This window comes from Vidua macroura, chromosome 17 (assembly GCF_024509145.1).
Source record: "Vidua macroura isolate BioBank_ID:100142 chromosome 17, ASM2450914v1, whole genome shotgun sequence".
NCBI lineage: Eukaryota > Metazoa > Chordata > Aves > Passeriformes > Viduidae > Vidua > Vidua macroura.
Window position 1 is genome coordinate 6,453,019 of NC_071587.1, and position 17,861 is coordinate 6,470,879.

A 17,861-nucleotide genomic window follows, 5' to 3' on the forward strand; every position below is an offset into this window, starting at 1 on the left:
TGTATAGAATGTATTATGTATAAGATATATTTTTATTATGCATATATGTGTGTATATACATACATATGTATGTATACATATGCTTTTAAATACACTTACGTGTACACTTAATGTGTACATATGGATATATGTATCTTATATGTGTATATAATATATAATATTACAATGTATATATGTAATATATATATAATTATGTAACATACAGCAAGTATATTTACATATAGAATCTACAGATTACATACTAATTATATATAATATATAATCACATATATAAAAATACATTTTATATATATATATATATATATATATATATATATATGCACACACACACATATATAAAAACAAATATACCCTATATATCCTATATATTTTATATACAAATATTTATGGCTCTCCCTGCCAGCCTGAGCTGGTGTGGGACCACTGACCACAGCTAGAGCAGCATCAAAGCAGGCTTCAGGCAAGCATATATATATATATATGACATACATAAATGTTAATAAAAGGAGAATTTTGGAGTAGTTGGGCTTCGGTTTGGTTTTTGACAGGACAGAAAACCATATTATCCCACAGGAGGTCAGGTGGTGATGCCTGGCCTGTCTGCATGGAATTTGTAATAAAAGAAGATGGTCACTCCCAGGTTTGCTGCATTAAAAAGGGTTCGCTGGAGAGGGGGAAATGCCGCCTTTAACCCCGCAGATGAAGGGACGCGGAGGTTGATTGCAAACGCCTCAGCATCCTGCAGGGATGTCCCTGGGGCGCGCTGCTTTCTCCTGTCTCTCGCTGTAAGCCGTGTTCTCAGCCAGGAGAGGGAGTCAAGGATAGTTGGACAAAGAGTGGGAATCCCGGGAGCCTACAGTGGGAATCAGGGCCCTTCTGCAGCATGCAAGGTTCAGCTCTGATTTGCTGCTCTGCCAAGGGCTCACCCTTCCAAAACCTCTAACCAGGCACAGTACCTGGTTAGAGAGATGCCAGCATGGAAACAGGTGGAGCGTGTCACAGGTGTCCACCTGCAGAGAGCTGTTCCAGGGAAGGGGAATGCATTCATTCCAGCCTGTGCTCATGGTCAAGCCCAGACCTGGTGCAACCTGGCAAGCTGGTGCCTCAAGCTGGTTCCAGTTTGGATCTGAGTAAACTGGGCCTGTTTGTGATGCTGCTCCGTGCCCTTTCCAGAAGATTTGTGGGATAAATGAGGTTGGAAGGGACCTCAGGAGGACAAGAGATTTTACATTGCTGCCATTTCTGTTCATACAGCTCCTGGGCACAGAGATCTGCTCCTCCTGCAGAGAGACAAGTGTGGCAGAAGCAGCCAGGTGGGACCTGGAGTCCCAGGTGCATGCTGTGGACATGGATCTGTGGCTTCCCAGCTGAAGGGATGACAGAATTTCCTTGATCACCTGATCCACCTAATTGCTGATCTGAGAAAAGCCTTCAAAACACCAAACAGCTGGGAAGTACTGAGCTGCAAACAGAAATTTATGCTAAAGGTTGCAAAATCTGCTTGGAATTTGCACCTCTCAAACAAGGGAGGAAAATTTAGCAGGGAGGTGACAGTTCCAGTCCTGACTGGTTAATGGTTGCTGTAACAGGGAGTGAGCAGGGATGTTTGAAAGGAGTGGCATGTGAATGAAGCTCTGTTTTGGGAACAAAAAGGGCAGGAAATAAGGGAGAATCAGTAACAATTGAGAGATATGGACAATTAAATTAGAATAAGAGCAAGAGCCTTAGGCAGGTGAGAGAGAATGATGAAGGAAAGTAGAAGTGAGGATACTGCACAGTGAGGATACTGCACAGTGAGGAAGAGCTGGGAGTGGAATATAATCTGGGGATGGCCCCCAAATGAAGTGACTGCCTTACCTCAGCTTTTTTTTATGTAGAGAATGTTGAACTCATGGAGAGCAGTGGGTGGTGAATGGAAGTGAGGGGATTCAAGCATCAAGCCAAGTTGTTGGGGGAGTTTGAAAATACTGGCACAGGAAATCACAGGAACTGTAGCAAGAGCTTCTGTAATTTACTCTTCCTGGTGTTGGCATCCTGTGACTAGAAACCAGTAAAGGCAGAACATGTCTATAAGGAAGTAAAAGCTAAAAACTGAAAACAAACATCCAGGAACTGACAGTCCCAGGAGACGTGATAGCTGTAGCCTGAATTTAAATTCTCCTTCCTAGGAAGGGGAGTTTTGTCCTTGTCCACTGCATCAGAAGGAAGAAGGACGTGCTGCACCACATGCCCACAACCCTCCCCAGCTGAGAGGAGATGAACCCCACCAACTCTGCCACTCCATCAGGTCCAAACCTACAGTCTTTGCAGGAGTTGTTGTCAGGAGTTGTGTTGTGACCTTGGGAACCACACCCGGAGCCCCGTGGGGAATCCAGCCCTTCTCATGTTCATCTCTCCTATCACATGTGATTCATACCTTTCTCAGCTCCGCTCCTGGGTGCTCCCATGCTCTGCCGTTGTGTTATAAATGAGTGGCTGTTGGTGTTGGTTGATATTTAATGAAGTCCATGTAATACTCTTCACTTATTTACTTATCCGATCCCAGTCTTAATACCCAGCCTGGGAAAGTTATCTTGGCTTCTTTAAGCTTTTCCACCATTAGCAATAAACGTTTTACAGTCTTGGCAAGCTGAGGCTGAAAAGCGAGAGCATGACTTCAAACAGCACTGCTCACAGAGAAGGCTTTAAACTGATATTAAATCACTAAACTGTGCAAACATAACAGTCCTGTAATAAAGATAATCTGTGAGCAGTTCAGTCCAGGAGGGGCTCTGGCCCTTGGGTTGCAGGTGAAACCTCTGGGCCCCACAAACTAAAGAAGCCTTTTGGGCAACTCAGCCCAGGGACCCCTTGTGAGCCTGGGGGATCCCACACCAGATGAGGGGTCTGGAGGAGCTGTTGTGATTCCCCAGCTCCTCCGAGGAACTGCCAGAGCAGAGAGCCACTCATGCTGCAGTGCTGGACAAGGTCTGCTTGAGTGTGAGGGCTTCCATCTCAAACCTGAGCTGCTTCTCCTGCACCAGTGCAGCAGAATGGGAAGGGCTGTAGGGGAGCAGCAGTCCCTACTAATCACCCAGGCAGGGCCATACCAGGCTCCAGACATGGTGCCTGCCTGTGATACAATCCAACAGCCCTGCTCTGCGCTCAGAGGATGAAGTGACTAAGAAAATAGGCCCTAAATGACCATAAATATTCCACTCAAAGCCTGGAAGTGTGCATCCTCCAGGACAAGCTTCTGTGCCTGCCGTCATCCTGCGTGTGGTGGTGCGAGGAGGGGATCTCACAGATGGGAGCCTCAGCTGGGAGAGCACACACTGGGCTGCAGGGGACCATCCCTGCTCTGCTCATGCCCTCCCCACGCACAGATGGCATGCCAGACCCACCCACACAGCTATGGAAACAGGCACTAATGTGCAAATGCACACAAATCTGTAGCATCTGCTGCCAGAGCAGCTGTACACAGGCAGGCACCACCACCCAGGTACATAAAGCTGTGCTAAGGTGCTGATAGACCCCCAGAGAGCCCAGTGTGTGCTGGGACACAGACACACAGCCTTACCCAGCCCAGGCTTTGAGGGAAGACTTCCCCTCTCCTTGGCTTTACCAGCTTCAAGATGAGCAGTGTTTTTGCAAAAGCTTGGTGAGGAATGTGCTTGGCAGGACCTCTGAATGTTTTAAATATTACAGGATTTCTGCAGTTTAATTTTATAGAATCACAGAATAACTTAGGTTGGAAGGAACCTTTAAAGGTCATCTAGTCCAACACCCAGTTTGCTCTGAACTGAGCATTTCCTTCCACTGCGTTTCATGATGCTCTCTGGAAAGAGAGCAGCTGTCTCTGAGGCAGGATGGGTCCCTGGCAGGATTAACCCTTGAAAGGGGCTGTGATGGGGCTGCCCTGGGACTTTGGCAGCTGCTCCTTGCAGCCCCTCCATGGCACAGGCTGCAGCTGTCAGAAACACTCAGGTTTGCTCCTGCAAGAAATCGGTTGGTAAATGGTGGAGGATGCTTTCCAGGGGCAGAATGAGGGAAGCATTGCTGGGTTGGACTGGGTGCTTCAGCTCTTGGGGCTTTCAGCCTGGGGATCATCAGAAGCCCATATATATATCAGTGGGAAGCAGTGAAGCAGGGCTGGGTTTTAGAGTAACCCCTGAGTGCTGTCTCTTTGCACATCCTTGGGTGTGCAGCTGCATGATGGACTGTGAGGGGAGGAGCTGCATGCAAGAAATAGTAGGATTTCAATGGAAAATTAAGAGCCTGGGATGCTGGAGCTGTCTCCACTGCCTCCTCAATGGGTGTGCAGCACAGCAGGCTTCCCGTGTGCTCTCCCAGCTGAGAAAGTGGCACTCTAATCCCACCTTAGAATACGGTTAAGAGAGGGCTAAAACCCACTCAGAAGCGAGGATGCCAATGGTTATGCTTTATCTGTGCTGGAAGTGCTGTAGGTCTGAGTCAGGAATTCTGGGTTTGGCACTAAGGTTTCTCTTTGCTGCTTCTGCCTCAAGCTTTTTTCTCAGTGGCTTGTCCCTGAAAATCAGCTCTGAGTGGATTTCAGGATATGCTTGTGCTTCATGTCAGTGGTTAATGGTAAGTAACCCATCAGCAGGATTAATTAAAAAGTGTTTTTAAGGCACAGTGGTGTTTTGGAGAGTCCTGGAAAGGAGCAGAGTATTATGAGTTACTTTATTGTAATGACTTTCCCGGTCAGTGAGGGGAACATGTCCTGTTGCAGCCAGTGCTGACACCTGGCTTGGCAGCAGCAGGGAGGAATTCCTGTCTGACTTGGGATGCTTTCTGTGGTGGGTGTCTATCCAGGCATTCCCTCAGGCAGCTCTTGTGCTGTTTCTTGCACCCAGAGCAGTTCCTAGGAGGAGCTGGGGAATCACAACAGCTCCTCCAGACCCCTCATCTGGTGTGGGATCCCCCAGGCTCACAAGGGGTCCCTGGTCTTTGTGAACCCATGGGATCCCAAGGGACTGCAGGTTCCAGCCAGGCAGAGGCACCAGATGGGAGGGGCTGGAGTGGAGCCTGGCAGCAGAGCCCAGGGCTTTGTGTAACCCATGACTAAACTCCAGGTTAGGGGTGCCCTCAGGCCTCTGGAAGATTTTGGTCATGATCAAGCAAGCCTAGCATCACTCCAGATCCAAAGCCAGAGTAAGCCTAGGAAATACAGTTCCCAAAACACCTTCTTTCCCAGACCTGGGTGAGACTCAGAGCTCTGCATCCCCTGGGTTTGAACTGGGTGCACTCTGTTAGTCCCAGCAGCCTCTTCTCTCTCTCACAGGACACTGAACTGCAGGTCGTGACTGCAGGGTTGTTTGTGCCAAGCTCTCCTGCTCGCTCTCACATAACGAAGCTGACAATATATTGCCATTTTTATTGGCCTGGCTGGCAATTTTTCAGGTGCTAGGTGTGTTTATGATTGCCAGGGTCACACCTCAGTTGGGAATGGGGAGAGGGATTTTAGACCTTACCATTCCTTCTCCAGCCTCTCTGAGTGGAAAGGGCTTGTGCAGTGTGTGGCCTGAGTTCCCCAGTTGGTTGGTGATATTTGCATTAAGCCCAGAGGGAACTGGCCAGCCTGGCACATGGAATTGCCTGGCTCAGCAGTGCCACGTTGCTGAGCTGTCCCAGCTGCCTCTTGGTGTTCATGACTATCTGTGCCTGTGTGTGCACTTGTAAGTTTAATAGCAGCAATAGTTGCTTTTGTCAGAGATGATATGCAGGCCATAAAACTTGTTTGCCTTTTTTTTCCCCCCCTCCCACTAAGATATGAAAGCTGTGGAAAAGGCTCCAAAGCCTGCTGACTTTTTCAGATGGAAGTTATATAAGGAATATGAAAAGAATGCATTTCATAGTGGCCAAAGGACCTAAAAATACCACTTTCACAGATCTTTGCTTGGATGTGATGAAAAGATTCCACAGTTGGAGATGGTGCTCTCCAGGAAATCATCCCTGGGCTGAGCTGCAGGCACAGAAAGCTCTTGTGTTCAAAAGCAATGTAAGGGAAGTTGTGTGTCGAAGGCCAATCCTCAGAGCCATCTCCTGTGACATGGGACATGGCCTGTAGGCTCCAGGCAACCCAGCAGGATAAAACACAGCCCACAAGTGGCAAGACCAATGTTTCAGGGTGATTCCAGGCTGGAGTGACAAAAGAGGTGAGAGTTGGGATCGAGGACGCCAGCTAAGGACAAGGTTGCTTCTGGGACAGTTCTTGGGTTTTTTTTTTCCAAGTGAGCTGAATCCAGCAATAAGAAATCTCCTGTAGGAACTGCACTGATTTAAGATTAACCAGGTAAAGGGCAACCTTGATAGAGCAGTTATGGGAAGGAGTCCAGGAGAATTTATTGCTTCAAAGATTTGATACTACATATATGGAGGTTTTAGGGCATATACCCAGGTAAAACCAACCATGAATCACAGCAGAGGAGTCCCAGGTTTTTTTTTATTCCACATTAAAAAGAATTAATGAAGTCCTTTTCTTTCTCTTGACTGGACTAACCACTCAGTCCTGTGTGTGCTGGGATAACATGTCCTGTGACTGCCTTTGGTTTCCTTGTTCAGCAGTGGTGCTGGGCTCTGGATCGTCACAGGTGCACAGGTAGTGAGGGCAGGTTATTTGAGATCTGTCCTGTTCTCCCAGGTCCTTGACTCAGAGTGGAGACAGGCTCTAAATGCTGTCTCCACATAGTCCTCAAACACAGTCTGGATCTCATCTCTGCCTCTCATCCCTGCTGACAGTTTTCACCAGCATGACTGTCACTGGGACGCCACTGGATGTGCTAATGGGATGGAAAATCAGGCTGCTTCTCATCCCTTGTACCTAGGATGAGACTGCCCACCTCGATTCTCATCAGAGGCAGGAGATAGGGGAACATGAGGGCTCAACTCCTGCAGACCAGAGCTGAAAATGCTGGATGTTGTTCCTTCCCAGAGGCCTAATTTTACAGCCATCTACACCCCTCTCCTCTCTTCCTGTTCTCTTCCTGGGCATGCTACAGCTGAGCACAGGCTCCCGTGGTCAGAAAAGCAGGTCATTAAAAGCCTTCTCTAATTGCCAGTGTATTTCTTCACCTTTACAGCCAGTGATAAATTGATTTTCACTTGATCATCTTACTGTGCCCCATGGGCTCAGTCTGGATCCCACCTGCAGCCAGCAGTAGGGTGGCTGTGTTTGAAACAAAGGACAATCACCCACCCCAAAGTGCTCAGAAATTACCTTTGAAATACAAGAGGGACATAAAATGAACATGTTTGAAATGTGAATAATACATTTTAGCTTCCTTTGCTTGGCTTTCAGAATGTGGTTACTTCAAGCCTTTAAGCTCCCTGGAATCATGAAAGCAAATATTTATTCTTCATGTTTGTTTTTCTTTTAATGAAAATTTGGATTGTCATTCAATCTTATGATTCCAGCACACGTGGCTTCAGGACAGACACATTGGGCTTGCCAGGAAATAGTGACAGCTGGCAACAGCATCAAACACTTGTTTGGGCTTTTTGCTCCATACACATATGCTTTGTGCTCAGACCAACAGGGAGGTTAGCCCCTTGATTTAAAATAAATCCTCCCAGAAGAAAGAAATCCATCTGTCTGGGAAAAGTTAGAAAATATTTTTGCATTTATTTTTCTTTTTTTTTCCTTTTTTTTTTTTATGAATACAAACTCTTGTGAAGAAATATTCTTCTGTTTCCATTGGAAGGCAGAAACCAGCAAAAATTAATGTACAATATCGAGGAATTCTTGGTGCAAATGGACCAAAAAGGATTCCCCACAAAGTATGTCTACATACAGGAAAAAAGGTTGCTGCAGTTGGAAAAGACAGCTTGGTTATTACAGGGTTGGGTTTTTTTTTTTCATTTAATCTCCCAATTATAAATAATCAATGTGATTTACAAAATAATTTACAGAAAATGATTGGATTCATCATTGCAATAAATTACTTGGTACGATGCCACCAGCATTGAGACCATACAATACCTCTGACAGCGCCAGCACGAGGTGTTTCATTTTTGCATTGGAAATCAGGGACAGACCTGCAGCTCCTCTGGCTGAGCTGGCTCAGATTTGTCCCCACCAGACACTCCTTGGCAGCCGTGGGGCCACCATCCTCATCCTCCCAAGAGGCCAGCAGTGGCTCAGGCCTGCCGTGGTGCAGGGCTCTGGGAGCTCCAGCCCTGCTGGCACCTGGAGCAGGCGCTGGGTGCAGGAGGGCTCCTTTCCTGCTTTCAGCTGTAAACCAAAGGTCAGATCCACAGGGTTTTGGCACAGGCAGGCACAGAGGAACAGGGACGGGGGCAGGAGGGAGCGCAGCAGGGTGGGCAGACCCGAGGCTGGGGCAGACCCAAGGGGCTTGGGTGAGACAGGGTTATTGCTTGACCTCTGTCACTTTTCTCTGCAGGACCCAAGGAATTGTATTTTTGAGGTTGGTGCTCTCAAACACTCTGGAGCCTGAAGGAATCACAACGAATTCTTACCATGTTATGAAGACCCATAAATCTGTTATCAGCCACTCACTCTAAGCTGAAGGAGTGGCACTGCACTAGAGAAGTAGATTGTGTGGTATATCTTAGCATTAAAGTTGGGTCTGAACTGAGATCCTGGGTCCCAATGCTCCCAGCACTTACAAAGCCCAAGACCTTGGTCCAATATGTGAGGCTTAAGCTCCTCTCACCCCATAGGTCTTTCCCCTTCCTACATCTTTCCCCCACTTCCTTCCAAATAGGCAGCCAGTGGTCTTCTGACAGCTGACAAGCAGTAGTTGGGCCGGTGATAATTGGGCAGTGCTGCCAGCCTGTAAAGGGGTGACCCCATCCCATTAGCTGAAATCTCTGGAATCCCATGGTCCCTCTGATTGCCAGGAGGCAGTGAGTGGTGCAAGGGAAGGGCTTGGCAGTGGTTGCCTCTCCGAGCACTGTGGTGAGAGGGCAGGCATGGCACGGAAATATCAAAACCCCTCAAGAGGCAGAGCAATCCAAATAGTGGAGTATCTTGGTGGGCCAGACTTTGCCCCAGCATCAGCTGAAAAGATTTGTTAGGTCTGGCTGGGGGGTTTAGTGTGCTGGTGGGTGACACCACACAAAGACTTGGGACTAGCCAAGGCTGAGGAGCAGTTCTGGCAGTGCTGCCTGGGCAAACCCCATGTGCTTCACCTGCTGTGATGCTTCTGGGGGAGCTTCCATCTCCACCAAGTCTGGCTGGACTGGGGACTGTCAGGGGGGCTGGCACGGCTGTGGGAGGGAAGCCCTCCATTCCCACAGCACAAGGAATTGCTCGTTCAGAGGGTCTGCTGTGTGCTGAACCAATGCTGAAGTGGCAGTGGGGCAACAGCCTATCCCCAGCCAGTCACTGCCACCTCCCCACTGAGGGAGGCAGGAATCTGGCCCTCCTTACAAGGACTGAGGGTTTCGGCAAGGCTTCAGCCTTAGTTCTGGGACTCTGGGGCTGCCCATGGCACATGCTGTCCGTAGCTGCAGGAAGACACCTTCTGGTGGTGGTCAGTCCAATAAGCAAGTCCGTGTGTCCGTGCCCAGGGACCTCTGGGTGGCTTCTCTTCTCACAGTGGCAGAGTCAGTTCGGGCTTTTCTCCCACACGGTGTTGTGAAGGAGGCTGGCTGGTGTGGGCTTGCTAGATGACCTCCTGTTTTGTGATGGCAGGCTGTGGGATGGACGTGGGCTGCTTCGCCACGGTTGCAATGGCTCCAGGCAGCAGCTTGTACTGCTCTGATCCTGAGCCCGCGGGTGGAGAAGGCTGTGGAGTTTCTGGAGTAGCTGAAAAGAGAGAGACCAAATTAAAAGAGGGCCTCACAAACCTGACAGCACTGGGATCTGTCCTCAGTCATGCAGGGTTCAGATGTCAGCACGGCAGAGGCTCTTAAGGGCTTGTGTGTTTGCTGTAGGGCTGCCCAGACACGCAGGCATGGCTTGATGTCCCAGGAGAACCACAATAACCAACATCAAATACGGGGAGCTGCTGACGTTTTGACCTGTACTAACCACATTTTTGGTCAGCCAAGGTCATCTCAGCACAAGGTCCCCAGCGGTGGCCCCATGTGGTGGGCCAGATCCTCCTGTGTTTTTGCAGAGGACAAATTGAAGTGTGTCTGAGCCACTCAAGGGAAGGGGAGCCTTTCCACTGATTTCACTAAGCTCTGGATAGGATCATTCATCCCTTAAGGGCCATGTAAAAGTTGCAGTCTGCCAAGGAGTATCTTGTTGAATCAGTTAGTCTGGCCTAATCTAATCTAACCCACCTCTCTGTTTGTCTTTCCCTCCTTTCTGCATAGGAATTTCTCACACGCTCATTACCCGAGACTCTGTCTTGCTTGCAGATTTCCATGCAAGGTAGAAACTATCTCCACAGGCACACTGGAAAGCTCCTGGTTTCTCCCAGGAGCTCTCTGTCTCTGGATATACTCACACATCTGCCCGTTGTGCATCTGAGGAGGCATTGTGTTGGCCACAATGACGTTTGTTCCCAGGTTCTCCTGGATCAGATGGGGGTGCAGGTGGTGGTGGGTGTGCGGCGTTTCACTTGATGAGCCTAAGAACATGCACAAGACATCAAGTGCCACAATGGCAGAAGGAGACAGCTCAGATGGGCAGACCCACTGCACCCAAATGTCCAAGGCTTTGTGCACCATCGCCTTGTGCACAGGTGACTGGAGCACGCCCTTCCCTTTTTCCTCCATGCATGCCTTGAACTAACTAACCCCTGCCTGCTGCCTGCATGTCCTCTCATACAGGGTTATGTTCCTTAGTCACACCTCCACGTGCAGAATAGCACAGTGGGAACTTTTTGTTTTGTTTTGTCCCATTGGATGCTCCCACTAGAAAATCTAGGATGTTCTTTCAACCACAGCTTTCAGACCTTTTTGTTTTGATGAGTCCCTTCTGAGAGAGGAGGATTGGTGAAACGGCTGCCAGGTAGGAGTCTGGGAGGTGCACAGCAAAGCTTGTCTGTGTGCAGAGGGCTGGGGATGCCTCTCTGTAAACAGAGGCACAGCTGATGCATGTCTTTAGGTGAGAAGAAGTAGAGGACCCTTGGTTACCCCTGTCAAGGACAGGGGAGATGATTTTGTGTGAGTCAAGGGCTGACCTGCAGACTGGCTGTCTCTAACTTTTCCAGATAGGGAGCAGTGACTAAGGAGGGTCTCAAGGGGACACCAGTCAGGGAACGCCGAGAGGCCTCTTGTCAAACCCTCAAGTACTCACCTCCCAGCAGCATCTCCTGCAGCAGGTTGTCAATCTTAGCCATGCCGAAGAGCTTGACGAACTGGATCTGCTCTATCATCTGCCAGGTGATGCTCTGCAGCACGGGCAGCAGCAGCAGCAGCTCCCCGAAGCGGCCCCGCGAGTCGTACTGCCGGTCGTTGATGTAATCCTCCAGGCTCACCTGCACCTGGTACCGCATCCGCTTGATCTTGGACGGGTCACTCAGCCCCTTGGCATCTGCAACGACCCACACAGCAAACCCTCCAGGCTGCTGCCCTGGGGCTGCCTGTCAGTGACAGCACAGCCTGAGGTGAGCTGCCTCTGATTCCCCATCATCTGCAGCAATGGACAATTCTTTTCTTTGACTTCTCTTTTCCCTCTTTAAGAACAGTTTGGCCCAGACAGGAGACCAGGCAGCTTTTCCACCACTCAGAACCAGTGTTAGTCAGCATAATCCAGACAAGGCCCCTCTGATGGTAACCCTCACCAAGCTGGGGCATACCTGGGTCAAAGAAGATGATGGCTTTCAAGCAGGCATATTCGTTGTCATCTATCTGCAGCTCCTGGAAGGGCAGGACCAGCTCGTCCAGGATGCGGATGGCCACACGGTTCACCTCCACCAGCTCGGGGCAGTTCCGTGGGATGATGTGATCATTCCCTTCAGACAAGCAGCACAGAGACCATCACTTTGTCATTGCTCAAGACTTAGCCGGGATGACAAGGAATTCAAAATGCAGGTAACTAATGCTGAGATAATTTTGGGGGTGGAGGAGTTAAGAAGTTCCTCCTTCAGCCCCTACCCTGTCTCAGAACACCAGAAATTTTGATCTGTGTTGCCAGAGCAGCTTCTCATTACACAGGAGCCACTCAGGTGAGGAAAAGCTGACCAAGGAGTGAGAGCTTTTATCTCAATTCCACCACAGCCTGCTTACACCAACCTGGGGGTGCACCATGAATGCTCACACAGTCCCCAACTTTGCCACACCTCATGGCCTTGATGTCAATGTCAGCCAAGCCTAGCTGCACCAAAAGGTTTTGCTGGACTTGCTAAAATACAGAACAGCTCAAGCCACCACCCTGCAAAAGGGATGTCCACAAACATTGAACCACCCTCTCCTTCACCCCAGCAGGGAAGCCTCACAGAAGCAGATGGGCTGGGAGCAGAAGTGCAATTTTTACCTAGCAGCAAGACATCCTTGAACACCATGGACCTCTTGGCAGCTCCCAGTAACAGATGCTCCCCTGCATGTGCACGTAGCAGTGCTACCTGCAAGGGCAGGGAAAAGTTATTTGGGTGATGCAGAGACTGAGACAAAGCTGTGATTTTATGTAAGCAAGAGGGAAAGCTCAGCATTCCTGTACTGCACTCAAGGATGGGAATGAGGGCCCCTCTTCAGTCACAGGCAGAGAAAGAGATTAAATAATGGTCTGTGCTAAACCAGTTATAAATCCAGCAGAACCAGCAGGTAGTAGACAGCACCTGAAATATCCCATATTCAGGACACATGTCGTGAGCAGGACCATGCTGGACTGTCCCAGGACCTTCCACCAGTGTGGGCTGTTTGCAGACAACTCCTACCAAGTGCAGAACCAGGGACCACACTCCATCCAGGGAAGAGGGGGAAGTACAATCCCCTGCTGTTGGGCAGTTGCTGTCCCTCTGGGCTGTGCCCACCTCCCACTGCAGTCACACCCACGGGGACCCATGTCCAGCTGGCCACTGGGGTCAGCCCCTAGCCATTCACCCCCTCCACAGCCACAGGAACCAGGCACAGGGAAGCCAAAGGGATGTTTTTCTCCCCTGATGTTAATGATTGAAGTGTTTCACTTTACACCCTCCAGTGGCTCCTGAGAATGTTCTGAATCTTTTGCCCTCCTTCAGTTAAAAATTTCAGAGATTTAGGCAGAAAGAGAAGTTAACAATTGGACATCGTGACACAGAAACATCTTAATGTCCAGCCAGGACCTTCTGCTGGAGAAAACAATCATTAAATATTAATAGAGAAATGCTGAAAAGTATGTCCTGATGGAAATGGTCCCCTTTTCCAGTGTGTTATCCTCAGCATCTGTCAAAGCCAAGAGAAGTCTTACCCTACCAGGAATGCAAGGAGATTATATCATCCATAGAAGAGTGCTCTGGTTAGGAAAGATGCTGATGTCTAGGAGAGGTTTTTTGGTTTTTTGTTGGTTTTTTTTTTATTTTTTTTAATACCCCAGATGGTAAAAAAGGTTATGCAAAATAAACAGAGATCCTTGCAAAAAGACTGTGATACTGTGATATCACACATGATATTGGGGAATCTTTATCTAGATGCCAAAATCTAGCCTATCACTGTCCAAACATGGGTGGATATGTTAGCTGAGCTGTTGGAATTACCAGAGCTGCACAAAACTGAGCTTTCCTACCTGACAAAACTTTGACAAGGAAAAAACAGTCCCAGGGGAGAGTGAAGCTTTCACCTAAAAATTTCCTGCCTATTGCAAATTCAAGAAGGTTCAGTTTGTAACCACCTTTTTTTGTGTCCATAGAATTTCCTTGTTTGAGCAGGGTTAAAGTGAATTACTTCAAGAAGGCCAAACCATCTCATTTGATATTTGTTCTTGCAGTGATGAACCTAAGATTCATCATTCCATTGTGAACTAGGATAAATATACAGTTGTAACACAACAAAGCAGAACTTGAACTTTGAGATGAAACATCTTTGCCTCACCAAACATGGTAGTTTTGACATTTTGGTGCAGAAGGAGAATGAGGGGTTGGGTATGATCTTTTCTACAAAAGGAGATCTATTTCATGGAGCAGCCTCTCCCTTGTGGGAACGCAGGGCTCAAACTGTGCCATCTTTGGCTTTGTTTTCTCCTTTGAGGAACTTTGCAGCCCCCCAACTGTAAGATGAGCTCATGTGGAAGTTGCTGTATTTTGCAGAGTTATTGGCCAGGTTTAGGGCCTCTGTTCTAGATGGCACGAGGATGTGATGGGCTGTGCAGAGCTGCCCCAGGTCTGTGCTGGGCTGCAGCCTGTTTGCTGTGTCAATGGCATTTGCCATTGGAGTCCATTGTGGTTTCCATAAATTATGAATTGTATTTTCTTTAGCAATTTAACAGATTTCTTAGAATTTTAAACAATTTAGCACGTACACACAATAGAGAAGAAGGAAACATGCTCCCATTTTAAGAGCACTGAATTCCCCAGAGCTCTGGGTGCTGCTGGGGGGCTAATAAAGAGCTCAGATTTAGGATTTAGGGGGTTTTGATCAGCTGGATACTCTCAACTGGATATCCTTTTTCTTCATTATATAAAAATTACCTGTAGGTCAATAGGGCTGGAGACTGGTCCTAGCTGAAGAGAACACATGCTGGTTTTGTGACTGTACACTGGACAGACTGGAAATACCTTCCTAGCTGTGACAGGACCTGTGCTGGCCCTGCCAGAAGTGCTGTCCCAGCCACGTGTGCTGCTCAAGGCTGGGCACACACCATGTCCTTCAACACCTGTTGCAGACCTCTGATATTTAGACATCCACGGGAGGCCTCTCCTTGTACCTCTTTGAGGCTGCCTGAGATCCTGCAGTGCTACAGAGGACACCAAACCCACTGTGCCTATCTTCATTAGGGAACCCACAAATGCCATTTTAGTAATTTCTGTTAAATGCAAATATATCCTTGCTTTTTAATCTTGGAAAAAGATTTTCTACTGCCTTGGGAGCAAACTAGTGTATAGCTTCAAAATTCCACGCTGGGAGCATGGATACAAACATACCCCTAGGCAGGAAGCAGCAAGAGACAGGCTGATTACAGGTTTTGGGCAGACCTTAGGCCAGAAATCTCTCCTGCTAATTCTGATTACCCCAAGCATTTGTATATCACTTCAGGTTTTCAAAATGCTGCACAAACCATAATTAATAAATGACTGGCTGACCCCAAAATGCTCATCTGATAATGACCTAATTCAAGCTCAGTGTTATCTGGCTGTGCTTATGGGCTGATTAGCAGCACATGCAAGTGGCCCGTGCTGGCATTGTATGGATGCCTGACCCGGGCTGGCATTGTATGGATGCTGCTCCCAATCAGCTGCAGCAGTCAGGATAACAGAGTGCACAATGAGCATTTTCTCTGAAGGTCTCAGCTGGCTTTGGCTCCCCGCTGCCTTTTCCAGGGCAGAGCAAGGTGGGGTGGATGGGGGAACTTGCCTGGTCATCCAGGGGCAGCTCACAGAAAGGGGGGATGTACTTGGCCCACTCCACCAGCACCAGCAGCTGCTGCTTCATGGACTCACACACGTCGGAAATATTGGCAATCTTCTTGCCTCGGATGTCTCCGTTGAGCACAGGAACTGGGGATGATATCTGGAAGGAGAGAAGCCATCCTTCAGCTTTCAGCGCCACAGAGGAACCACAGAGAGGAAAATCCCCAGCCCATGGGTTGTGTTGATGCAGACTCCAGAAATTACAATTACATTTTTCTGTTGCACACACCCAGCTCTCAGAACAGGTGACCCAGCAAGGCTCATTTAAACTCAGATCAGCTTGGGGTCTGTGAGCATGAAACGCTGCAGAGCAGAAGCTGTGGATCATCTTGGTAAACTGTAATACCTTGAATAGACTGGAAAGCACAGAAGAAACATTCCTAAAGCCAGGATCTTCCTCCCACTGAACAAGTGTGCTCAGTCAAGATCCAGGAGGGAACAGAGGGGCTTGTGTGGCAGTCAGCCTCACCAGTAGAAAGGACACGTCCACCCAGTCCTGCTGCACAAGCCACTTGGTCCCACCGAAGTGCAGGGAGCTGCTCCCCCTTCCAGCCTGCTCCAGAGGCAGTGCTTGGCCAGAGCTGCCGTGTCTGCTTTCCACAGGGGGCAAGCAGGCTCTGCTCCTCTCCTGAGTCATCATGAGCTCACCAGGCCACAGCTTTCTAGGTCTGACATTGCTTTCTGTGAGCACCAGGGCATTAACATTTTACATCATCCACTCTGAATAGCTAAGGACAGACTTTAAAGATAACAGTCTCCCACCTCCCATTGGCTTTTAGGTCCTTTTGGCAAAACTGGGCAAGTGCAAACATGCCCACAACACAGGCGGCATTTGTTACATGGCAAATTATTTGTGATTGCAACTTCATTTGCAAAGGACAACCCTGACAACTCTGCAAGTACTGTCACACAGAGCTGGACAGAACATCTCCCCCAAACCAGGCACCCAACCTCCTGCCTGGTTCTCATGCATAGCTGCTCACCCAGGTCATCTAAAAATTTGCCCTTAGTCACTACTTTATCCTCATGCTTCTGTAAGCAATTAACTCAACCCCATCACTGCCCTCTGCCTGCCCTCTGTGCTCTTGTACAACATCAGCTCTTCCTGTCCCATTCCTGCCAGCATTTTCAGCTCGGACCCTGCTGGCCTCCCCAAGGAAATGGAATTCAAATGCCACCTGCATTTTTATTTTTTTTTTCAGGTTGCATTACCTGGAGGCTTTCCAGCTCACCAGCTATTATTGAATAAATAAGATTGTAAAAATCTCACCATGTATTACCCTAATCAGAGGGCCCGGAAGGCTTAGCAAATAAATAAAGACCTCTGGGTAAGTGACCCTAGATCTTGGAGAAAGCAGCTCCTCAGCAGTATCTTGTTCTAATTAGCAAGGCACATAAAAGTTACCAATTACCGTGCTGGAGCCTGCCTTGTTTAATGAATCTCTCTGTGCTCTGTGGGAGAGCAGGAGATCCCCTGGATTTGTCGATAGTTGTAGTTTTTATCAGCAGACCCTGCTTTCATGTGATGGCACTGCAGGACTCTGAGCCCCAGAAATGTCCTTCCCTTGTAGATTTGGTGACTCGAGACCCCATTATCTCACACCTCTGGGAGCAGCATCAGTCTTATTTTTATAGGGTATGTAAATATATTCAGGCCTGCACAGGACAAGGTGAGATGTGGGATGAGATTGGATGTGCTTTTCGTGTACAGGGTTGGCCCTTGGCCATTCTGGCATATTCCCTCCTTGGGGAAGTGGACCTTACAGCCTGAGCCTAATGTGGAGCCCAGAGCACAGCACATCCTGTCCTGGAGCATCTCCCAGGGCAGCCTTCAGGGCAGTGTGACCCTTGAAGCAGCATGGACTGCCAACTCAGCCCCCTGTTCATCTTCCCCAGGACACAGACTTCTGTTCTCCCCAGCTCCCATGAAGAGTGGCAGCTCCTGCCTCCAGCACAGCTCCATCCTCATCACTGGTTCTCACAGACAAACCCTCCCTGCAGGCTGTGTGTGCCCATCCTCTCCTGTGTCCTCCCAGAGAGGGCTGAGCTGTGTACACCATTTGCAGTATCCAGCCTCTTAAATCAGAGTCATCTTTTCAATGTGAACACTCTAGGAAATGAATCCTGGCAGTATGCAAGTGGAAACAGGGAATTTCAAGCAAGCACTGGAAAAGGTATCTGCATGAAACAAGCAGGAAACCGATTCCTCGTGAAACTGTGCAGGAATCCAAAGTTCCTAACAGCTCATGGGGAAGGGAGGCTGCTCATGCAAGGCCAGCACCTCATGGGCTTAGGCAGCCACAGCTCTTTGGATTGCAATAATTCTACCCTACTTTCTTCCATCAGGCTCTCCAGCCTTCCTGTGTCCCATTAAAGCAGAACAAATCATTGCATATTGTT

The 17,861-nt window shown here is 48.6% G+C and overlaps 1 protein-coding gene across 3 annotated transcripts in view; it reads right to left on the reverse strand.

The window, feature by feature from the left end:
* Positions 1-7,600: 7,600 nt before the first annotated feature.
* Positions 7,601-17,861, reverse strand: part of HNF4A (hepatocyte nuclear factor 4 alpha) — a 35,301-nt gene continuing 25,040 nt past the window's right edge. For 2 of the 3 annotated variants that reach the window (XM_053993384.1, XM_053993382.1), the window contains exons 5-10: positions 15,406-15,561; positions 12,395-12,482; positions 11,718-11,873; positions 11,216-11,452; positions 10,422-10,544; positions 7,601-9,772 (exon numbers count right to left, since the gene is read on the reverse strand). In XM_053993384.1, coding sequence (XP_053849359.1) covers positions 9,630-9,772; positions 10,422-10,544; positions 11,216-11,452; positions 11,718-11,873; positions 12,395-12,482; positions 15,406-15,561 — 903 coding nt within the window. In that variant the 3' untranslated portion in view covers positions 7,601-9,629. Of the gene's footprint in view, positions 9,773-10,421; positions 10,545-11,215; positions 11,453-11,717; positions 11,874-12,394; positions 12,483-15,401; positions 15,562-17,861 lie in introns of all 3 variants that reach the window. The other variant, XM_053993383.1, reaches the window with a different exon arrangement.